Genomic DNA, 25,123 nt, shown 5'->3' with positions numbered 1-25,123 from the left:
GCACAGAAAACATTTATTTGCACTGCAGTTACCCTTCAACCCTTCAGTCATTGTCAGTTTTCGCTGGCACTGTCTCCCGACGTCCGTTCAGACATCGTCAAGTTCGCTGCCGCTGTCTCCGGAAGTCGCCTTGTTGGAAATGTCTTCCCACAGAAAGGGGTCCTCAGTGCCATCAAGGGCGTTCGAGATGCCGCATTTCTTAAAAGAGCGACTGACGAGCTCCTCTGGGATGCTGGCCCACGCATCCGCGATCCAGCCACAAAGCTCCGCTGGAGAGGCCCGCATCAGCCATTCGGTAGCTGTCACTTACGGGTCTCCTGACCTCATCCACTCTTGGTAGCAGGACCTGATGCAGTCTTTGAAAGGCTTGTTGATGCAAACGTCTAGCGGTTGCAGCTGGGATGTCATTCCTCCTGGAATGACAATGAGTTCGGTGCGGGGTTCGCGCAACAACTTCTTCACTGAATCAGCCAGGTGGCAGCGAAAGGCGTCCAACACGACCACTGACCGGAACCCCTAACAGTGCTCCAGGCCGCCGACACCACACAGACTTTATCCAGTCAAGCACCAGTTGCTTTCTCCACCCGCGGATGCTGCCTTCGGTGACGCCGAACTGCCGTCCTGCGGCGCAATTCCTGATGGTCTTGGCACATAAAATAACTTTTCTTTTAATTGCCGCTGAATGCTGCCTTCGTGCACCCAACATATCGTGATAGACTTGCGGTGAACGTGCCGATCCTTCGCGTGGTCAAAACAATCAAAATGGCGCTGGCTGAGAGAAGCAGCAGCCAGCTCACCGCAACTGCAAGATGGCCCACCCTCCGCTGAAACCAAAACCGAAAGTGCAAATTTTCGGCTGAAAACTTTGGGATCCACATATAATACGAGGCACAAATTGTACATAGTAAAATTGAGAAAAAAACCTCGTATTATACGCGGGTTTTTACGGTACGTCGCGGGAGCAGTTGATCAAAATGACGAACACCGCAGAGTAAGTTGTGCCGTGTATGGTGACGCACGATGTGCACGTTCCACTTGGCGTCACGAGGTGGCTTCCTGCTGTGGGAATGTGTGGACCTTCCCATCAAGTCATAACTTTCTTCAGCGTAGACGCAAAAGGTGCGCTCATGACTGAGTAGTCGGCTCCCGTATCTATGAGGGCGACAACTTCAAAGCCGTCCATGGACAGCTGAACGTCTGACGCTGCCTTCTTCGAGTTCCGGGTGCGTTGTGGCGTCGTATCTCGGCTTGTGCGTGTTGACGGTAGGGCACTGTGCGTTGTGGTCTTCGTTGTATTCTCATCGGCAGGTTCGGTCGTGTCGGGTACACGTCGCGCCGTTTTGCTGTCCTCGTGGTCGGGAGTCACGTCAGGGTTAGATTGGGTCGTCGGGGTCGGGGCAAGTTGTGAATCATGGTCTTTAACGAGTCGCTGCGTCGTTGGCAGGATTTCATTTTTCCGCCGTTGTGCAACTTTACGCCCCGAAGTTGCTGCTTTTAGTTTCCCCCGCGTGGGCTGGGGGACCTTAAACGTGAGAAGTCAGTAGTGCTGCGGCGCTTCGGTGACTGATACGGGTAGGGCGACGGTGAACGGTTGAAGCTGGCTGGTCCTCGGTTGGTGTTGGAGAGGTATTCTTCGATCTCAGCAGGGCGCTGGCCGTATCGGGGACGTGGGGCGTCGACGGAGAACCATCGCAAACCGAGCCTCTTGTAGAGACAGCGACGGTATATCTGGGTCGGCCTCTCCGCAGTGGTAGCACACGGGCGATTATGGGGCGTTCGCTACACGTCGGTCTTCCTTGTCGTCTGGTATTGGTCTACAGGGCGTCGGGCGGGCGGCATTGGACGGCGGTATGGCTCGGCCTCTTGACGACGGGTTGGAGCAGGTCGGGGTTGACGAAGAACTGCGGAGTAGGTCATCGCTTGGGGCTGATGGGGTGCTTCTGAAGGCGTAGAAGTCCCTAGCGCCTGTTGAACCTCTTCTCGGTTGACGTCAGTCAGCAAAGCCACTTGAGGTTGTGGCGTCGTTGGAAAAAGCTTCTGAAGCCCCTCCTTGACGACTGCTCGGATGGTCTCGCGCATTGTATCGGAGCTTACAGTTGCGGCACCGATGGTTACCGAGGACAGTGCGTTGACAGGGCGATCGTACTGCCTCGTTCTAATTTCTAGCGTCTTCTCCATCGCGGCCGCCTCAGACGCGAATTCCGCCACCGTCTTCGGCGGGTTACGGACTAGACAAGCAAAAAGCTCTTTCTTCGCTCCTCGCATTAGAAACCTGAGCTTCCTTTCTTCGGTCATTTCGGGGTCCGCACGGCGACAAAGTCGCTTCATCTCCTCAACGAAGATCACGACCCCTTCTTTGGGGTGCTGCGTTCGAGTTTCAAGCAAAAGCGCAGCTCGCTCTTTTCTTACCACGGTAGTGAAGGTGTTAACGCACTCCCTTTTAAATTCAGTCCAGTCGGTCAAAGAGCTCTCTTGGTTCTCGAACCAAGTTCGAGAAACATCTTCTAAGTAAAAGAATACATGACGGAAAGTTTCTTCGTCGTCCCACCTGTTGAAGATGCGGACGCGCTCCAGCTTCTCCCACCATTCTTCGGGGTCTTCAGCGGGGGCTCCCCGGAACGATGGCGGTTTTCGGAGCTGCTGCAGGACGATTGGCGACGTTGTTTCTTCCACCTTGGTGTTGGTTGCAGCGTTCCTTCTCTTGGGCCCTTCTGGCAGAAGACCTAACTCGGGTAGCAATCCTTGGAGTCAGCGGCTTTCTCTGGTTGGACTGGATTGGCGGCTTCCCGATGTCGTAGAGAGCATAAAGGCTTAGTACCCCGCACCTCCACCCGATGTCACGAAGCCAAGGACGACGCAGTTGTCCTGAAGGAGAAACAAGTTTATTGGAGCGAACTTGTGCTTCCCTCACAACTCGAAAGAATACAAAAGTGGCGAAGCAGCGGTCAACAAAGTGAATTGCACAGGCGAGTGTCGTCGAATCGAATGCCGCGGCGTCTGCTCTGCAGGCTTTTCTCTTTCGGCGCAAGTATTTCTGGAACCGTCGATTCACATCCAGAACATTGTAGATCACAGAAGATTATTCTCGGCTAGTGACGTCAGGGCGACACAGTCTGCTTATCTGAATGTGATAGCCCGTGTGGCATAACAGTAAAGAATGTAAGACGCGCTTCGTTTGGAACGCAGATAACACAGCCCGGCGTGGCCCGGCAGTAAAAACAAACAATAAATAAACAAACCCATACATGGTTCGCGGCAATATAATGCCTTTGACGGGATTGCATTTAGGTCCGGTAACAAACTAGCGTTTGTTTCTCAAATTCGCGTTAGGTTGATCTGGCTCATTTCGAAACAATAAACGCCTGAGGTGTTTTCAGGACTCCTTTTTGCCAAATACTTGTGTATGTTGGAATTGTATTCCTTAGGAAATTGTGGGCATACAATATGCTGTTTTGTTTAAAGCTGCTGTCACAAATTTTATTTGCATGCAGCCTTTAGTTCAACTGAATAATGTGATGTTACTTGATTGCCATTTTTCTGCTGTAGTTTTATTTTTTGTAGTATATGTATGTGCCAACTGCCTCTTTGGTGTCGGTGGGCATAGAGGGCAAATAATAAAATAAATTAATTAAAAATAGAAATAAATAAATAAATAAACAAAATACGCTTCTATTATATGGCACCTGCATCGGGAATATCTACTAGCCTTATTCGAGTCAGTACAGAACAAAGCTGCTCGGTTTATTCTTTCCCGCTATACCAGTGTTTCGACAATAAAAGCGTCCCTCAAACTTCCGCCTCTTGCAATCCGAAGACAATACGGTCAGTTACCATTTTTCCATGCTCTTTATCACAACTGTTCATTGCCTTCAAGCAGTCATGTTCATTCAGCAACCTGCGTATCAGCACGCATCGATCATGCGCATAAATTCAGGCCCATATTCGCAAAAACTAACAAATACGAAAATTCACCATTACCTCTTAGTATTGCCGAGTGGAATGTGTTGTCTGCCAGTGTGGCAAACCTAACCCAGCTGTGCACGTTCCAGAGTGCCCTGTTAGTGTTTTTAGAAAATGAACATCCGCTGCAGTTCTGTATCCATATTCTCTTGTACTTTGTTTACACCATTTATCTTTGTACTGGTTTTTCACCATGAAATCATTTGACACATGTGATTTGTATACAGTTTTTTGTTTGATGTGCAATACTCCCCTATGTAATGCTTTTTGGCCATTAGGGTAGCTCAATAAATAAAAAAATAAAACATACGTACATAAATAAACAAATAAATAAGCATCAGCCCGTTTTAAATGCTCAATTTCCATCGGTATATCCAGTTCTGATCGATTTGATAACACTACACGCATATTAAAAACTTCCAGCCAGGACTTCCAACAGGACTTCCAGCCATCTGCATCAACACTGAAGGCGTTAGTGATGCGATTAAACATTTTTATACATAGGACCTTTGGATGTGACATTTCTGCTAAATTTCTTTACGTAACAGGGTCTGAATAATGCAAGAAATTAATCGAGTGAATTCCGATTGCTTGAAATGAAATGTTCGTGCCGGTGTTAAGTCGGCAATCACTCTCGCCCACCTGATATGGCCCAATTTCTTTAACAGCCCCCGCTTGCAAACTTCAGAGCTTACGGTGTAATACATTCCCAAATGACTTGGTATCTCAAAGCCTTCAAGGGGACTTAAACAGGGTCCCCTTTAAGGCTGAAATTCTAGACATGACACCAATGGAGTACTATGCAAGAAACGTAATCCGGCCTAAAAAATGAAAATCGGTCCATATTAGCTATGTTATCACTCACTAAAAAGTGCTAGCTGTACGGACGGGGCTTTCGCTCTATCCTCGCGCCTCAAAGCACTGTGGATGCTAGAAGCTCTCCAGCGTGGAGCAAGAACACCAAGAGACACCTGTAAAGGCCTTGCGCTCCGAAAGTCGTGCAGTCATTGGCTCCCCTGTCTTGTATGTCACTCTTTTTGCAAGCGAAGCTTGTACAGTCGAACACGGATATATCCAACACGGGTATATCGAATTATTGTCTACATCGAACTCATGAATTACCCCCTTGAAAATTCTGTGTAAAAGTATAGGAATTCGTACGTTTATTTCGAACGGTATTTTTCCCGACATTGGGAAACATTGGGAAACACCGCACGAGCTGGAAGGTGCTCTTCGGCGGTCGCTGCACCCCCGATTTCCGCGGTCGCTTAGTGCCTTGGCCGAAACCAGACAGGTACAGAAGCCGGGGCGTCGGAGCGTCACCCTTGCCTTCTCATGGATAACTGCTCGGCCAAGCAAACCACCTGCGAGCGCGACAACATCGAGCTCAAGTTTCTGCCTCCGAACACAACAGCCAGGCTGCAGCCGCTCGACCGCTCGACTAAGTCATTCAAGGTTGGGTACAGGAGGCGACTCCTCGATAGGCTTTTGATGAACCTCTGCGTGGGCACCGAGCTTAAAGTTGACCAGCTGGGGGCCATACACATGATGACGGGTGCCTGAAACACCGTAAAGCAGAGTGTAGCCAACTGCTTCAGGAAGGCAGGCTTCGTGACGGCCGAACTTTCGGAAGCTTGCGGAGACCGCGACGATGACGAATAGGGCATGGACGACACCTTTCGCGAGCTGTCGTCCATTTTCCAGGCTGCTGTTCCAACCGGACTGTCTGCCGACGACTTCGTGGACGCTGACAGCAATGTTTAGGCTGTTGCGAGCGTCGGTGACGAGGATATCGTAGCTGCGGTTGCAGGAACCCAGGCTGATAGCTCGAGTGGCGAAGATCGTCCGGACGAGGATGCGGCTACACGATCGTGCTCCGCCGGTAAACTGGCGGCTGCGTTCAGCTTGATTCTACGTAGTTGCGGCGACATGGGAGGAACTGGGCTGTCACACCTCGATAGCTTGCAGAAGATTGAGACCAGCGTCGCTAATTCCATGTACAGGACGAAGAAGCATGCCAAGATCAGCGATTTCTTTTCACGCAAATAAAGCATCCTGTTGCGTTGTTAGTGCGGATTTAGTGGTCATTCTTGAATGACCCAATCGGTAAGTGGTCTTCCGCAACAGGTGAGGTGTCAGAGGCCATTATTTTTATATCGAATTTTTCATATATCGAACTATTTCGCGATCCCTTTGGAGTTCGATATATCCGTGTTCGACTGTATTGGCTAGCATGTCTCGGCGTCATATTGCTGTTCCGTCGGGCGCCAAAATTCCCTTCGTTTCCCCACCTTTCCCTTCTCGCCTGTAGCTGCCGGCCGGATCACGTCATACTTCCCGCCAATCACAGGTGCTCCCTCCCTCCGAATAAGGAACAAGGAGGCAAGCTCGCTCCGCCCGCACCGTTGTTGACAAAGGTACGAAAAAATGGCAAAAAATAGAATAAAGTAAACAAAACGCACCCAACAGTGTCCGTGTGATGGAGGTAATTAAAACAAAGAAAATAAGGCATACCGTACTTACCCGATTCTAACGCGCCCCCGAGTCTAACGCGCACCCGATTTTCCTGGCAAAAAAACCAAAAACCTGGCACCTCCGATTGTAACGCGCACGGAACTTTATAACCCAGACAAACGAATGCGGGAGAAATGGGCGATTTATTTCCCGAAGTAATCTCACTCATCCTACTCATCGTCGCTTTCCGCTGACCGCATCTCGTCCTCGGTGCCGCCAAGAGCGTTCACGATGCCACACTTCCGAACGAACGTTCAACCATGGTCGATGGGATTGTGGCCCACGCCTCGCACGAACATCGCGCGAGCTTCTCCAGAGCCGCACGCTTCCGCCGACCGCTCGTTTTGAACGCGTGAGAGCCGCTGCTGCCATTGCTGTTATCAAGTGCGCAAGTGGAACGATTTGACGATTTGTGTGAACGCCGATAGAAAACCATAGGCGCTTATGCTTCCTCCGTTCAAAAAATTGTTGCTAAACACGGAGGAAGTCTTCCTCCATGTTGCTAAAGGCTTTGGCGCCATCTTGAGATGGCGATGGGGATGGGTGGGACGAAATTGTCGCTGTTACGGCAGTTTCGGTTTCGTATCCGATTCTAACGCGCATGCGATTTTTCGGCTTATTTTTCCGGAAAAAAGATGCGCGTTAGAATCGGGTAATTACGGTAATGCAAAAAAAACCTATCTATTTAGCTAACAGACATAATTGCAAATTTGAAACACCCGCTGTTAGGCCTCCCCCGCGTGCCTTGCGACGAAGATCGCAGATGGTCCTATGCGAACAAGAAAATACCCGAATAAATGACAACTCATTTTTCGGAGCCACCCCAACCACAGAAAAAGTTTTGGGATGACATTGGTTAAGGGTTTGGTTGCGGTTCTACAAAAGTTGGGCATTCTGACAGGTTTGCCCCAGGGATTGCTTTACGGTTTCATAGGGCTGGTGGACCCATGTTCCATGTACAGAAAAGGTTAGTAAAAAGCAGGTGACGCACAGGTTCCGCCTATTAACCGCGGGCAACGACAGAAATGGACGAGCACAATAAGCTAAACACAGTGCCTAGAGGGCCGTCAGACGGCACTCTGGCTGATATACTGCAGGCATGGCTGGAGTTCCCTCGGCCGACATTAGAATACATAAGACTAGGCAAGCTCTGGCCAAACCGTCTGTCGTTTTAGCGTAGTGGATCCGTCTTAGCTTCTTAATCTCATGTACAGAATATCGATACCGGATCTTCCTTCGGTTGCTTTTTTTCAGATTTAAATTGAACTATAATTTTTATGGCTTAGGTTATTTTTCGTGTTTTAAAGGATTCTTTGTGTGCTGTTAGGTAATGCTATGTTACGTGTCGATTAGGTTGTATAGCTTTAGTTTATCTAGAGCGATGTCGTGCCAGACGCGGCAATATTGTCATAAAACGTCGGTGGACATCGATACAGTGGAGTGCTTATAATATCGTCGGACGGCACTCTAGATACAACCTAACCTAAATCAAGCAGGTAGTTTCGGCGACAGGGACGGGCGAAAATTCTATAGACAACGCCGCTGGAGGCCTCCGCCACTGCCGCTCGTCGCTGTCCCGCGCTGTGGGCTGCTTATGGGTGGCAAGACGCGGGTGACTGCGACGGCCGTCACTGTCACGGTCGTCAATCACGACGGCCAATTCAAAAGTGTTTCGTTTGTCGCTCTTGCCCGCATTACCTATTGGGTCACTTTGGTGCATTGCTCATCGCTATGATGATGATGATAGTTGGCGTTTAATGGCTCAAGGTCAACTAAGCCTAGTCGCTGCTGCTGTATGTGGTTACCCCTTAAACGCAGTGTGGTAACCTCTCTAACCTCCCGCCATTCGCGAGGCGCGATCGACCTCTTCCAACAACCAAGCTACTCACAGCTCTCGTTAGCCTTTGGCGCAGGGTACTCGCAGTCTTGGCCGCTATACCGCTTCACAACCACGCGCAGGCGGGTGAGCAGACCGGCGGGTATCTCTGCCATCTGCCCACGAGCCCCGGTCGACTGCAGTGCTAGGATCCTGCGGTAGCGAGCCATGGCGCTCATGACCACGTCGCAGTCGGCGTAGGACGTTATGCGGAAGTGCTCGTAGTCGATGACGCGAGTCGGCGACACAGAAGGGACGTCTATCCGCTGGGGCGCCGGCCACAGCGATGGAAGCGCGTTCAGACCCATCTGCGCATGCGTCGTGAGTGGCAACACTGTCGACACAGTTGGGCACGAGCACCGTGCAGATGATGAATCATGGCACGCACAACCAATGCCTGGGAGTAAGCCCAAAATGCTTAGAGCGATGACAAAAGTGCATATTGTGCATATACTGGGTATTTGTAAAGTGCATATACTGTATATAAAGTATATATATAAAGTGCATATATATAGTGCATGCATAAAGTGCATGCATATAAAGTGCATATATATAAAGTAAAGTATATATAAAGTGCATATACTGGGGAGACACATAAAGGGCGTCTTTAAAATCCTACATTTTAAACTACGATATTGGATTGGTGTCAGGACAGGCCCGCGTGTCTAGATGCTCCGTGTGAAAGAGAACGAAAGAGTTACAGATATGAGGCAACGATAATAATGTTATAGAATTTATACACTGTTGCAACGCTCTTGACCGTACTAACTGAACGAGTTCGGTACAAGAACTGTTCAGTCGCCACCCTGGCCATTCAAAAGTGGATACAAGGCGAAGAAATCGGAAAGCACTGGAATTTATGATGGGGCTATCCAGTGATTTACTGACCTAAAATAACGGCATTCTGACAATTTCTTTGTGGTCCTTGTGACATCCCGTGGTGGGTTCTCGACGTCTTGAGAGGCATTTTTGGCCAGTGACAAGTCTAAACACGACCTGGATCGCGTGGTAGGTTGACTGGGGTCGTTAGAGCAGCGAAGTACAATGTTACCCCGAAAGAGGCCAAGAGCCAGCCCCGATAGTAGGGATTTCCAATGTCAACATTATTAGCCCCAGAGGTGCCATCATCTTGTGTGTCCCATGCAAAGTGGCTTTCCATAAAGCGTCTGTGGGCATGTGCAACGGTCTATTGTGAGCTCCGCCGTGCACAGCGCTAAAGTTAAGCCTAAACACGTGCCAAGCAACGTCAGTCTCCTTCAACGTAGGATTCCGGGTTGCACCTCGAGGCGTTAATGTCTGTAAATCCCGGAAAAAGATTAGCCAAATTAGCGTGCCAACGTTGGTCAATTAGTGGTACACGACCACTTTACGGAACTTATTTTTGTGGTACTATAACGTTTTTCCTAGGCCAAGCATACACCGCGCGCCTTGCGTTGTTTGGGGGATGCATTGGCTGAGTGTGGAAAATGACTGGCGTCGATATGGAGTTCGTTTGCCGGTGCGGAGCAGCCAAATGTTCCACTGGCTACTTTCTCGGTGAAAGCTGCGCCGACGAACAGTTATAGTGCCGTATGTCAGCTGTAGGAATCAGAATGCGGCTTTTGTGCCAGCTGTTCTAGCCTGAGCCAGCGAATTGCTCCGGGAGCATCTTCGTAGACACAACTAAGGTGAATTAGCACCGCTCAATGCCGCGGAGTGGAGCTAAAGCCTGGGTTGGGGCTGTCAATTGACGAGGTATTGGGGTGACCCGTAGACCAGTGATTGTCGCCTGCTCCAGGCTAGAGTTGCTCTCCGAAGTCTGTGGCCGTGGTGCGTCTCCTACACCTTGCATCTTCTGGCTGGATGGCCTCTTCTTCACCTGCCACCGGCTTTTATCTCCCCCATGGCTGCACGGCTTAAGGCCACTTTTATAATTTAATTTCTTAATTTGCCCTTCTTTACTCAGCCACTCCGACAATGAGCAATATGTAAATGGTATGTACCATAATTATTACATTTTCGTACTTACTGTTCCCAAGAGTTGGCGCGTTCTGTTTTGTGCAGCCATTTTTCATAGTTTTCGTTTGTTCAGGTAATTTTAGGCTCTATAAATGCTTTCAATATTTGAGGTCGCCTCCGTCTCCCTTTTCATTGCGCGCTGCACTCTGAGGCTGTGAACTGGGCGAGAGTGCGATCCGAGATATTGCGGCACTTACCTGAAGCTTCTCGACCTCTTGGAGGCTCGTCCGGTCCTCGCGAACGAAGTCTTCACGCTGCGACGCGAAAAAATATTTTTACATGAGGAGAAAATGTTTTAAATTGGAGAACGTGTAAAAATATCGCTAGGCCACAGCTGCAATACTGAATATCTTCCGGGCCGAATTAGCGTCTTCTAGTACTCCCTTTCGTTCCACTTCATCATTTAGTACCTTAGAATCTGCGGCCACAAAATTATGAACCACGAAGACCTGTTCCGATAAGGTTAAGACCGAACTACAAAAGCAGGTTTTCGTATACGCTCCGGAGAAAGCAAAGAATCCCGGACGTGCCGCTACGGTCTTCAATGAAGTGCCCCCCCTCCCCCTTTATATATGGTGGTTGTAGCACAGAAGGAATTACGTTCACGTGTATAACGAAATAAACACAAAACACAGGAAAGGCGTGCTTTATAAAACGTGGGAACGTTTATTGGGCAGGATTTTTGAATTACGAGGATCACGAACGTAATGAGGACACATAGTCGCGTAATAAGGCCGCTCGTTTCTACCTGAGATGGAAAATATACGGTCTAAGCTTTATTGTCGTTTCGCTGAAACTTTGTTCTTCCGAAATAACCGAAGCAAGCAAGCTAAATAAGTTTAGTAATGAAGTTTCGCCTTTGTTATTGATAAGTCTTTGTTTCACTTATGTAAGCGTAGCACGTAAGGTCAGTAACAGATGACACGGTCTTTCCTCCCTGAAACACTGCGGGCCGTGCCTGCTGCCCATATTTAAAATTTCGGCTGATTGGGTCACCATCAGCCCTTCTGGGATTCTGGAAGTACGCTGAAATCTACACGAACGTTGTGAACACGAATCGCACAGACACTGCCGACAATTATCCACTAATAATAGCTAAACATGAATACACCACTTCTTTGTTTCCCAACCAATACGTTGCCTTTTTGGCATCTTGTGTCCTAATTTTTTTTTGCCTTCTAAGCTACTCGCGTGAGGACGCACCATTAGATAGACCGTTATTTGTTCGTTGTGTCTCATTAGTTCTTGTACCTCTGTTCTTCAAATTCTCAACTTTCTTCCGCAAATATTCTGCGCCCTTTCAAGGCTTAAGGGTCTCATCTTCGCCATTTACCTATTTTGCGCAGTTGCAAGATATTGCACTTTTCGCGGTTGGTACTCGGCAAGGCATGTTGACACATTCGCGAATCATTCTGTCTCGGCTCTCCGGCTTCTGCACATCCGTACGCAACGTAGAGACGCGATTTCCATGAAATCCCGTAAAGCCATATTACAAGATAAGGGAAAATGCTTTACCAGCCATTATCGCTTTGTGTGAGCCTCAAGCAGTACCTCGATGCGCCGGTAGTCTTCATTGAGAGATATATCCTTAGCCGCACTCTCCGCCCATACTTCTGACACCTCTTCAACGTGTGTATTTTTCATGCACGCTTCCGCGCATATGGTTACGCTGGAGGAGCTCTGTGCGTACACAGGACCGCCGGGTTTCCCTTTCCCGTAGCCATACAAAGCTACGCTTTCAAGGTTGTTTCGCACTCAACCATAGTCACAATAATGAATAGCGTTGCTCTTAACATAGCAACAAAATTGGTACAGCGGAACCCCGCTGGTTTGCCCCCCGGACTAACAACGACCCGTTTCTTACGACAAATCACCGTTGTTCTGGCAAACTCCCCCATACAAACAATCAATTAAATCCCCTGATGTTATGACGCTCCGGTGAACGGGGTCCGCTTCATTCATACGACGAACCCTGGCGTGGATAAATAGGCGTATTCTCCATATTTTGCACGGCTTCGCTGCCTCTTCGCGACCTTTATTCTTAACCCTCGTTTGACGATGCTTGATGTGCAAAGGTCCGCACGCAGGCGAGACCACTTGCTGAACAGACGCAAGCAAGCAGGACTGGTAGTCGTGAGCCGGTGTTAACCTTCGACGGCCCCACGCGGCAGCAGTACGCCAACGCCCCAACGGCGAGAAGTCACAGTTCAGGGTTTAAGTGACTGACGGACCGTGAATTTCAAGCTCCGGTCCAGCCGCCGGCGAATGCGAAAACACTACGACGCAACTCCAGGCCTATGACAGAACAACCGCGTTCCTCGCCCGTTCGATCAAAGTTTTTGCCTTTCACGACACCCTCTACCCCTCTCTCTGCTCTATGCTGAGTGTCTTTCAAAGCGGCGTTGTCACTCCGCTGCTTTCTTTGCGAGGGTGCCTAGATTTCGGCGCGTCGAAGCAAGTTTGGAGACACGTATACGTTGGCACCGCCATTTCGGGTCACTCGCTGGCCGCCGCATGAAGTCACGGCAGCAATAGCACGCTATAATTATCGCCGCAAACCGACTTACTGGCGAATTTGAATCATCTTATCTATTTCGCGTTGCTGGGTCTTGTGGGAAACGAAAACACCTCTGTGTTGAGCACTTTGACCCAATAGTGACGCACGGTACCGTTCAAAGGGTGCCTCCACCCTGTAAAGGAATTTTGTTTTACATGCAAAGCATCTCTTGCTCTCGGATCCGTCGTCCGTCGTCCATCCATCCTACCGTCCAGGAAGACACGCAAACACTGCCGCTCCAGGAGCCCTTTAAGGGGAAGTGTGCTCGTCTCGTTCCGGCCCAGGAAGACACCGCCAACACTGTCGCTCCAGCATCTCATGGTCGGGGCTATGTCCCTCCCTTGTTGTGGCGCCATCCACACCCCCACTGCGCATCCTCGGCTCATCTCGGGCCGGCCCAATAAGACACCGGCAACACTGTCGCTCCAGGAGCCATTAAACGGTAAGACACCACCGGGCGTTCAGCAAGCCGAGCATGCCCGGTAGGGGTGTACACGGCGCAACAACGACGAGGGAGGGACATAGCCCCGTCGCATCTAATAAAATTACACCATCTTCCCGTAGGGGAACCCTGAGTAGTATGCGAAACAGCCGTGGGCTCAACGCAATTTCCCATTTCGTAGTTCCGGTAAGTGAAAAGTGTGGTAGTTACCATGGAAACGAAACTAAATATAACGGTAGCTACGTCCCTCAACCTAACGGAAACGACGAACTGAAAACAAAGGGCACTTGAATCGACCCCATGGCTGCTTTGCATACTACTCAGGGTTCCCCTACAAGAAGATGGTGTAATTTTTTTTCATCTCCGCCTTGTACAGTCGTTCATTTCGCTTAGCCTTGGCAGTTTCACACTCGCATTTCCCCTCTCCATTTTCTCGAACACGTCGGCCTTATCTAGCGAGCGCTAGGCGCTTGTCTGGCGGGCTAGCTCGGGAGTCGCGGAGGGGAGGGAGGCAAAACATAGGTGCTTCTTTTTTTCAAGTTTGGATATCAGATAAATGTTAGCAAATCACGCGAGAGCACGCTAAATATAGTAGTTTAATATGTTCTTAGGCCACCTGTCGCGTGAGACCATTTACTAGCGGCATTAAACCCCATCCCGGCCGCACGACACCCCTGTCATACGACGCTTTTTCGCAGTCCCTTAAAAGTCGTATTATCGGGGTTTCACTGTATTTTCAAAAATGATTGTGCTTTGAATTGCAATTATGCAATACTTTGTTAACCAGCGCATTGATTTTAGTGACGTTTCAACGAACGAAGGAAACAAAGCACGATTGCAGAACGCCAGTGCGAAGGGTTACGAAGTCTCGCAAGACACACAGGACAAGCACTTGCCCTGGCTGTCCTTTAATTGTCCGTCCTTCGCCAGTTTACATTGAGTAGCATCGGTACCAAGTTGCCGGCCAAAGTTTCCTTCTGGAAGAAACCCCGTATGGTTTTAATTTTTTATTTAGTTTTATTCTGATTTAATGAGCTTAATAATACACCGAAAGCCTTCAATTTTATCCTGTCAGGCAAAATGGGCCATTCGATTCATGTTACTTTGCGAAGCGGACAGAATGGCTTAGGAGCGGCGGCAGCGTGTTATAATTGAGCGAGCGGCAGATGGCCCACACGACTGAAAAAAGCCTCCGTCGATCCGCGCACGCAGAGTTTGAGTGTAACAGAGAGCGAGAAAGCACGCGTGCAGACAGAGGAAACGTCGAAGCGGGCTGGAAGCGTGCAGCGGTCTTTTCCCAGCTGCGTGCCCGTTGCTCGGTCAGCGACGGCGCTAAAGCAGCTAGTATTCTCACGCCTACGTACATGCCCATCGCCCGACATACCAGCGTAAAATTGGGCTGAAAAACGCGTGCAACGCCGAATAGGCCCGAAAGAGGACGGATTTATGGCAAACACGTTGACGGAACTACTATACTGGCGAATAAGAAAATCTGAAATTTTCCTGCTTACGCACCTCGAAGGGGAAATCGTAGCGAACATTAGCCTTTTTGGGGAATACGTCGCGTTTACGTCTCTTTCTTCGTTTTCGCTTCTTTGTCTTTTGACGCGAATTACTCCTACACGCGGACTGCAAGCACTTCACACAGTAGCCTCCCCACAGTCAGAGCTCTCGTCAGCGTGCACCCGTTCTAAGCACGTGCCGGCACGTGCACCCGACACGGCGCACGCAGCTGGCTGATTCTCATTCCGTTCTGAAAAGGTTCCGGTTTAGCGCTCTGGTTAGCGCTCTTGGCTGCTGCTTTGATAAGCCTTGGTTCGAATCGTACACCAACCTAACTTTTACCCTTACAGCCACCGCGATTTCGGTACCATTCATGTTGACATATGTGACGACGTCTGCAACTACGGTCATTATCCGCGTCAAAAACCTAAGCCGCGGCAGGCGCCGAATGCCACCGCTATAGCGACCACACGTGACTACGCAGACGATTCAAACAGAAAGCACGATTTGCTCGCTGTGTGAGGGCCATGCGAGAAGTGGTTTGTCATGCGCTTGTAAAGCAGGAAAATGCCGTGCGCATAAGACCGAGCGTCAGGTTCGCAGAGAGAGGTTTGATTGGCTCACTCAATATTTGAGGTCCCCCAACGGGTATTTATATATCCGTTGCGTCGGATGAGGTAAAACGTCCAATGGTTATGTACTCGTTTGAGCTGTCCAAATTCATACACTTTGTGCTGGGATAATTTCGATAAAGCACAACGTAGAGCCGCTTCCTGCATCCATAGCACTCCCGAGAAACAGAAGTATTGACAGAATGTGGCTACCCCAAAGTTGATTGCTGCTTCATGGTGAACTATTCATTGCATGTAAATAAAATTCACTTTTATGATGAAGTTGTCCTAGCGTCGAATGGCAACAATTTTTTTCGAGGTATAAACTTTAGGTACAAAGCTGCAGACAGTATGCGTTGCTTCAAAGAGTATTCTTCTGCCGGACTACGCCGCAAAGAGTTCTGAAGGTGTGCGCCATATACAGCTCGCAGTAGAAGGTTCCCAAGGACCGGAATCAAAGCCCATACGTAGACATGCTCATGTAATGCGCTAATAATTGTGAGCTGAAGTGTCCGAGCGCTCCGTACAGCCCACATGCGTGCTCAAGATTCGCTGGGGGAAGCTTAAAAAATATTTCAAACCGTGCCAGAAACAGCCGTACTTCGGTAGAAACATTTTCGCCGCTGACATCCGCAATGGCGGCCATTGTGTTCACTCACTGCCGTCCGGCCAAATGCGATATAACTGCACGTAGGTCGACGATGCAGAGCGGTCCGGAGTGGCGGTCTTGATGTAATCGGATGTAAATGTGCAATGGAGAGCCTTACGTCAACTCTGAAAACTGAGGGAGCAAATTGGAGGACGGAACAACCGCCTTGTCAGTTGCTGGTCGGCTTTTGTGTGCCCCGCCACGCGTAAATGGTTCCGCACCAGTGCAGAGAAAATTCGTGTCGCTGTCACTGTTATAATCAACAACCGTTGGAACCAACCTTAAAAGAACATTTTCCAAGCACTCAAGAATTCAAATCTTCAAGAGGTGCTTCTCATCACATAAAAAAGGTCATCCATCAGAGGCAGTACAATCGATGCTTAAGAAACATACAAATGCACCCGCCGCGACGGAGGCGAAAAGCAAAAACACGCGTGTGTCGGAAAATTGGCGCATGTTCAAAATCACCAGGTGGTTAAAATTGATCCAAAGGCTTCCACTACAGCGCCCTTCACAGCCCAGGAGGCGCATTAAACAGCACTATCAATCAGTGCATAATAGCCGTTGGAAGAACGCCGGTGGGGGAAGTTTTTAAGTACAGAGGACTTTAGGCGCTCGCCTTGTCGTCCTAGCTCGCTCGCTCGACCCAAGTAAATAGAGCACCAAGGCGGCGTCCCGGTGTAACGCAGTTGTACGCGGCGTACCCCAGTGGCTTCGAAAGCCAAGCAGTTTATATAGCCATAAGCGTTCGAAAATCGTGAAATTCTGGCGCTTGTCATACATCTTCCCGCTGTTTAGCACAAAGAAAACTATAGGTACATTTGAGGAAAAATATACCTAATTAACCGGCAACACCGGCGTCCCTTTAGTTAAGGACGTCTGTTGGGTTGGTGTTTACGATAGTAAACGCATAATGTGGCAGTGCAACGCCAACACGTGCGGGGAAAAAAAGCACAAAGAGAACAGAACTCCCGCTTGCGCAGTTTCAGGCAGGGGGCGCGCGACCACATCGAAGGCGGGAAAACCACATCGAAGGCGGGAAAAAGGCCGTGACGGATAACTGCGGTACAGCCCATTATGGCGAATCACTACTCTTCACTTCCGACAGCTTTCACATTCAGTGGAACGGATTTATTTTTGGAAAGTACTAATGATCGAGATATTTTTTTTCTAGTGAAATGTTTTCTAAGCAATCTGTGTAGCTTTCTGTTGTAGCCGTATGGCTGCATTGGAGGTTGATGCCGCCTTTAAATTCACGACAATGAGCTACTTATCGTAGCTCATAATCACGGGAAACTTGTGCCAAATGCACGGATGGTAGACGGAAGTACTAAACGTGCGCTGCAATTTCCCCCGGGGCGACACTGGAGAGAAGTAACCGTACTCTGGGTAACAGTCGTTTCATAACAAAACAAAAAAGAAGGAAAATCTGTCGCAACGTTCGCCCTAACTCACACTTATAGGCTTAGATAGAACTATGACAACTACGAAAGCTTTGTCTTCAACACCTACGTCACGGCGCAAGGTTGGATGGTCGAAGACAGTAGCGGGATTTCATACATGAAATGTTCGTCGATGAAACCAGTACAAAACAGCAGACAAGCAAAATGTGAAAGCAGATAGGCAACAAACCAAAGACAGCGTTCAATGCTCGGTGAAAGCATATGGAATTTAATTTCAAAGAACCACTATTGAATATATGCTCCGTACCACACAGAAACAAAAACAAGCAAGGACCAAAAAAATTAAGGGCGTAGTACCGCAGCCACATAAATCCAAACCGCTGCATGAATAATTGGCAGAAATGTTCACCATTAACGAAGGTATGGGTACAGTGCCATAGGTAAGATTTGGTCCTGGGGGGGGGGGGGGGGGGGAGGAAGGACTGCCCCCCCCTTCCCGCAAAAAAGTGTCAAATCATCAAAGGCTAAAAAGTGAAATACAAAGGAGAAAACAGAAAACTAAATCAAGGAATTTACAGAAATGAACAATACAGAAACTTCGTGATGACGTCGAACTGCAGATATATTACCGTTGTTTCGTTCACTTTCTCCTACTGAAATTGCACACTTGCTGATCTTCTGGACGAGAACATACTTTGAAGCCGCTCTGCTTTGTTCTTGCTATCAGGCCATGCAGATGGTAACACTAAAATATTTTCAGACAAGTTTTTGCAATAATTGTTGCTTGCAATTTCTTTCCGCAGCACGTTGCTGTGCCAGTTCAAAATCATTCCTAGCGCTCTTAAACGTATTTCGGGCATGGGACTCGGGTAGATGGGACGAACCTTGCAGTTAAGAGCGCTATTTTGGTGCGAGGCAACCCTATGCTTACCACTATTGCAAGGAGACCGACGTTTTCGGCTCTCATTGAGCTTCTATATCAAAATGCAAAAAGGTGGTGCTAGCAATTCGCGTTTGCTCATTTCCTTGAAATTAGTGGCAACGTTATGTACACGGCAAAACTTTGTAGTGCAGGATGACCACCCGTGAAATTATTTTGCACCGAAGGCCACCACCATTTGACGACACAACCCTTTCAATGGCGGCCATTCCACTGGTCACATTTATTCTCTTCAATTCTCTCATCAATAACTTGCGGAGTGCATTGAAGATGAGTCAATCTTTCGTTTAAGCGGTGAGCACACAGGGGCCGGGCTTGTAGTCGTATAGTGCGTTCGCTGTCGCACTATCGAGCCCCCGCAATCATGCGGCGTAGCGGCGTAACGAAAGCAAACAGAGTCCTGTGGCGGCACGCAAGCAAGCGGAAGTTTCGAAAAGATACCGGCTTGTCCTTCGACTTAGCCTTTCGGCAAGGGGCTAAGGGCATACTTGAACAAGAGGTTTATATAGTCGTGACCATTCGATACTCCTGAACCACGGCACTTGTCATACATGTCCCAATTATTTAGCGCAAAGAAAACGTGAGGTAGATACATCTGAGGGAAAATTTGCGTCATTAACCAACATCCCCTGTGTCCATTTAATTTGGAACAGTGGCTGGGTTGGTTTTACGATAGTAACCGGAAAAACTTCCCGTGGAAGACAAAAAATGACGTTTTAAAAACTGCGCATTAAGGCTTCACCACATGCGATATGAAATCAAGCACAAAAATGAAAGCCGTTCCACTCAATGTGAAAGCTGCCGGAAGTGCAGAGCAGTTATTCGCCATATTGGGCTCCAGCGCTGCTATCCCCTCACTGCTGCATTTCAAATTTCCCCCTTTCGCAGTGCTCGCGCGCCCTCTGCCCGAGACTGCGCCAGCGGTAGTTCGGTTCTTGTTGCACTTGCTTTAATTTCGCATTCTGGAGCTGTTTTGCGTCATTTCTAACACGTATTTCGAATCTTGCGCGGCTGGAGCCTTTCTGCGTCATTTCGATAGCGCCATTTTTGCCTTGCGCGACTGGTGCTTTTCAGCGGCATTTCGAACGCGCTATTTATTTCTTGCGTGGCTGGAGCCTTTCCAAGTCATTTCGAACACGCCATTTCTTTGTTGCGCGGCCCCTTTTTTTGCTTGTAAAAACCAACCCAGCGAGCGTTCCCAACTAAATGAACGCGGGTGCTGCCGGTTATAAACACAGATTTTTGACTGAAATGAACTTGCCGTTTTCTTTGCGGTAAGTAACAGGGAGATGTATGATAAGCGCCAGAAAACGGTTATGACTATTTAACCACGAGGTTTTAGAAGCCTCAGCGTGACTCCCTGACCCCGGTACAGGGGTCTGCTCTACTTGGGTCTGTTATTTCGCGGCGGGGCCTGATTCCGGCAGTCGCATCTACCGTTAGCAAGCTAAGACGACAAGGCGAGCCCATAAAGCTCCCTGAACTTAAAGGAACAGAACTACCGCTCATGGGAGAGGGCATGCTAGGTCTACTAAGGCAGGAAATTTAAATTGCCTTGGACAAAACATCTGTTAAATTCATCCAGAGAAACGTAAGAGCGCAAGGGAAGGGCGTGAGGGGTGGTAACCGTGAGTGGATAACGGCAGTACAGTCCCGCCTGCGGAATAGTTGCTGCTCTGCACTTCTGACAGCTTTCACGTAGAGTGGAACTGCTTTAATTTTTTCCCTCCGCGGCTGTTTGCAGGGAGGCTCTGAGACCAACTTAAGACCTCAAATCAAAACCAAAATGAATTCACGACTTCTCAGCCGAGGTCCCATGATCCTGCGGCTTCTCTCTCAAATATTTACGAGAAATCAACCAACTTCCGTCGTTTCTATGCTCCAAAATTTGAGCTTCTCCCCAGAGTCTCCCATCACAATGCAAGGCTTTTTTCTGGGAGCTCAAAAATCACAGTAGCTCAAAGAAATGTCATTGAAAGCTACACTTCGTCCATTAGGCTGACGTAGTGCGGGTCCAAATGAGTAACCGATTGTACAAATTACCCGTCATTACAGGGGGCTACATCAACGCCACAAGCTCAGTACAAGAATCACAGCTCGCGACCTAGTGCATGGTAAGGCTTGAACTTTAAATTGTCCCGTCCGCTTACATATAGCCATGCCCTCTCGAGCACGTCTCTGTACGCATGCCAAGAAAGAGCGAGCGAGCGAGAGAGAGAGAGAGAGATAGCGGCCAAAGGACGTACAAGGAGCCTGTTCCGGACGATGACGAAGGCCAGGGAGACGGCGACCAGCAGCTGCAGGGCTCTCCAGGCATTCCTTGCCTGACGTCTAGGCAGGCATTGTAGCAGGAGGCGGGGAGGGCGCTGCGTCACGTTCACGGCGGCCACGATCGCGTAGAGAACGGCTCGGTAGCAGGGCACGTGTCGTGCCGCCTTGATTCCAGCCCTGTGCGGCACGCAATGGTGTGCATGACGCGCGGGTATGAACTTCAACGTAAAAACCACAATCAGTATGTCATAGTTTCATACAGAAGTTGTCACGATACTCTGGGAACCATGAAATGAAGAAAAAGTACATGATTTCTGCCGCTGGACTCCGATCACGGAAGCAAAGAAGGGGACGCTGTTTACCTGGTCCCCTTGTACTGGTCGTCGCTGTTGCGCCTGCTATATCATTGCAAATATCGCGAATTGATCGCTCACCATCACCTACCCTAGTTCTTGTCGCCTTCGCCCTGCCACCAAGTAACAAGATATATACCAAAGGGACACGTGGCGCAAGTGTCTAAGCGATCCCCGCTTCAGCGAGCATGGCATCAGTACCGGCATGGAATTTTACTACTCTCCTTGTCACAAATTGCAAACGAGCTCAAAAGTTGTTTCTGGCGGCAAAAAACAACTATAAAATTCTAAAATATTATTTGAAGTTGTTTTATAATGGAGAAATGGAGCTCTAAAAGATTGAATTATGTAGCAGCTTGATGCAAAACGAACAACAGAAAACATTTCCATGTTTAAAGCGAAGCTTCAGCTGACTTGGCGAAAGGAAATCCTGTAGTCATGTGTACACAAAAAAACTCCCGGCGCTGCCCGATAAGAATGCGTAAAAAAATCAGGTTCGAGAGTTGTTAGAAGTAAGGGCTGAGTGTGTCATGTGTCAGGGCACCCCCGGAGAGAGGATGCACCAAAACCCCCCAAAAAGGTGAAAGAAAAGAACAAAGAAACGGAAATTTGAATTGCGCGCCAGGAGCGCACCAATGAAGGAATGCCAGCGCCGAAACACCGAGGCATCATGGGCAAATATGGCAGCGCACTGGTCATCCCATAAGAGAAGGCCGCGCAGGAGACCAGTGGCGTGAAGGCCATGTAGGGACATGGGAAAGGCAAAGAGCCAATGAGAGTGCGCCACGGGAAAGCCCAGAGGGGATAAAAGCGGGGCGCACAAGAGTAGGGGGAGGCAGGAAACCGGGAGGCAGACAACCAGGCGGCGGCAGGAGCACGTGAGCTTCAAAGAACGAGCCAGGGGGATGTGGCCAGGCCATTGACTATGCCATCCGAGCCTGGGCGGGAGCGGGCCGACTTCGCATCGGCACCGTCATCCTAGGTGCACCACGAACCTGTCTTCGTGGCCCCAGCGGCATTGGTCGGCCACGTGCGGCCAACGTCCACTCCCCATCGACGTTCGTCTCGAAGGCCTCTAAAGGCTACGTTCGTGCCGAGTCTACCTGGGACCTCCAGCGGAAGCGGCTACCACGGGGTAGCCACCGACGTAGCACGCTGCCCAAGGGATGACCGCGCGCGTCAAACGCCGGCACCAAGGACCTCCAGCGGGAGCGGCTACCAGGGGGTAGCCACCGAGGAAACAAGTCACGACGCGCGGAGCCCACGCCGTCCAACGAGTGACCGCGCGCATCAAACGCCGGCACCGATGAAGCGAGACGAGGACGGCTACCACCGAGTCGCGGCCACGCAATGGTGCGACACGTCAGCGCCAGTCCAATAGGGACGCATTCATAGGACGCAACTTGGGTGTTGTGGGTGTAGAGAGATAATCTTGAAGGTGAAAGATTGAGTGTATTTGAGCTAATGGTGTAGGACTTAACTGTAGAAACTTTTGGGGTTTTGCTGGGACTGTATTTGTGATATTTACTTTGAGGTTTGATTGTTATCGAGTTTGTGCAATTGATTTATTACGTGGTTTGTGCTGGGGTCGTTATGGGTGTACAATTAATGTGTGTTTTGTCAAACTCGTCAACGGCTTTCCTGCATCCTTTTTATTGAGCTGGTTAAGACAACCTGACCATCGGTTCACGTGACAGCGTGGCTGGCTTGATCTCCTTCACCGCAGGGCGCGCGCGCAGCGATCAGCAGCTGGCGCCAACATTACACCGTTTTGTTTGACGTGCTTACACGTACCCAAAGGTGAGAAGTAAGAAAGGTGAGTCTAGGCACATGCAGTTTGAAACTGGTATAGCTACACCTACGCGACGCACAGTGCGTGTAAGGTGCCTGGATGCCTGGCGCCATCTACGAACAGTCACGGACACTGCTGTAGCCACTCGTTGTCTCGCGAGACCGTTGCTATGACGACGACAAAGGCTACTTTGTGAAGCTTAGCTGCGACATCACCCTTCTACCTAAAAAACTACTCCTATTTGCTGCATGAAACTATGTGAGGCTGAGAATAGGCAAACTGAAGGCGAAATCGACAGCTTACAATACGGTATCGCAGCGAGGATTAGCGACGAGGCTGTTATCGCTGCGAAGTAGGAGGGCAGGGCGCCGACATGTTGGTCAACTCTGCGTACGGAAGCAACGTAAGGAGCGCAACGTAAAACTTTGACTGTCACGTACGTCCGTAACACCCACGTAGACATTCGCGTTGTGAGCATGCGCACTGTTCCCCCGTGAAAGCTCTAGTGAAGTTTCTACGTATGTAAAACTAAAACTTTCTTCCAAGAGATAACGGCAGCTCATACGTGATTTTTGGGAGGAGGAGGGATAACATCTTTTTTTTTCAAGAGAAAGCGGAGGGGCTAAGGAAAGTGGGCGGTGGCCGCAGTGCAGGCCGCCTTTAGGCCCACCAGCAGCCCACGCCCGCGCGTCCAAGTTCTCCTGATGGTCGAGTTCGAATCTGGTTCGCCTACACTCCCATTGCTCCAAAGTGGGCGATAGGATTGGGTTGGAAGTTTTAGAGCAGTCCCACAAGAGGACCTAGGTGGTGTTTGGTGTATTGCACGCTGTGCAGTTGTAGTGAAAAACAGTTAATGAATTGTGATGTAAAATTGTCATGTTTTAGTCGCCTGTGTCTGAATTCGGCGCCAGAATAGTGAGTTTGTGTATTGAGGTATGGGTCAGGAGGGTGTAAATTAGGCGTTCCCTGCGGCAATGGTATATTATGTCCTTCTATATTTTTTTAACTGAGCGGCTGGCGGAGGAGATCGTAAGTTTGCCTGCGGCTTCTGTTGGGAATACCCAGTGTGACATGTCGCGGGCAGCGGCTTGAACCGTCTCAGTCCCGTGAAGGGAGGCATGACTAGGCGTCCGAGCAATGTGAATGGTTGGTAGACTTTTCATGTGATGTAGAAGTGGCAGTGCATGAAGAGATATTCGCCCTGGTTGGTAATGTCGGCATCTATGTTGTGGGTCAGTGATGACTGTAATAGTGTGCTTTGCTGGAAGTGGCCGCTTAGGCAACGGCTGTTCCTGCTGGGACATCGGTGTCCGTTGTTCATACTGTGGCAGTTGAGGTTGCTGTTCCGGAGGCGGTTTAGAATCCGCGTTGCCGGGAGCAATGAGGGAACCGAAAGGAAATACAGTAATCCCTCGTTATAACAAAGTCGCTTTACTTGAAATATCGCTTTATTCGAAATTGATTCTGGTCCCAGCGAAAACGCACGCATTTTAGGCCGCATTACTCGAAGTGCACGAAGAGGTTAACCCGCTTAGAGCGAAATGGCGAGCGGAGTGACGAGCGGAGGCATGGCCGAGCGCCGGCGACCCGGCGGCAAACCAGCGGCGAGTAAGGCTGCAAACATGGTGGGTCAACGCAAGCTTGTCTTTCCCCGGCGATTTTCTCGAGCCCGTCATTCTTGATTCTCGCCATCCGACTTTAGACAAACGATCCGAATGCGTGGCAGGATCATTGAATTTTGCTCCTAGGCATTGGTAAATGGCGTGGACGCGACGCTGCGCGAATACCGACACTCGATCCGTAGAATTAGCAGTGTCGCCGCAACGGGCCGCCGACAAACTCTTGTTTTGCTAACTTCACTGCTGCAAACCTCGGGAAAAAATTTCCCAGATGGATTATGCAAAGCCCCTAGTGCCAAACAGGTCTGTTTTCATGATTGCGCTGCGTACCCAGAATGAGCGGTTAATCGTTTCTTGAGCGGGACAAACACCACCTCAGACTCCAGGCAAGGCATTTGCGGCGTTCTGTGACGCCCGCACGCCCCCCTCTAGATTGGTCAGAGCCACTGCCAATTTGATTGGCGGCGACAATGGCTTCATGCAATGTTCGGTCAAATCAGAGCAGGGGTTGCCCGTGCCCGGCAAGAACTTGAAACAGCCAAAACTCACTGGCTTTTTTGCACCTGCATAAAGCTTTTGATTCACTGAACAGATTGTGTTTTGATTCCTCGCAGTTGTGGTGTAATTAAAGCTCA

The 25,123-nt window shown here is 49.5% G+C and overlaps 1 protein-coding gene across 2 annotated transcripts in view; it reads right to left on the bottom strand.

Annotated features, from left to right (window-relative positions):
* The window catches only part of LOC144151955 (beta-hexosaminidase subunit beta-like), a 96,541-nt gene that overhangs the window by 64,898 nt on the left and 6,520 nt on the right, over positions 1 to 25,123 (bottom strand). For both annotated transcript variants that reach the window (XM_077683142.1, XM_077683143.1), the window contains exons 2-4: positions 20,700 to 20,901; positions 10,546 to 10,602; positions 8,364 to 8,658 (exon numbers count right to left, since the gene is read on the bottom strand). In XM_077683142.1, coding sequence (XP_077539268.1) covers positions 8,364 to 8,658; positions 10,546 to 10,602; positions 20,700 to 20,901 — 554 coding nt within the window. The remainder of the gene's footprint in view (positions 1 to 8,363; positions 8,659 to 10,545; positions 10,603 to 20,699; positions 20,902 to 25,123) is intronic.

Source organism: Haemaphysalis longicornis, unplaced genomic scaffold (genome assembly GCF_048455015.1).
Source record: "Haemaphysalis longicornis isolate Haplotype H1 unplaced genomic scaffold, Haemaphysalis longicornis Haplotype H1 scaffold_9, whole genome shotgun sequence".
Classification (NCBI taxonomy): domain Eukaryota; kingdom Metazoa; phylum Arthropoda; class Arachnida; order Ixodida; family Ixodidae; genus Haemaphysalis; species Haemaphysalis longicornis.
Note: the sequence above shows the minus strand (reverse complement) of the source record. Positions and strands in the feature narration are given on the sequence as shown.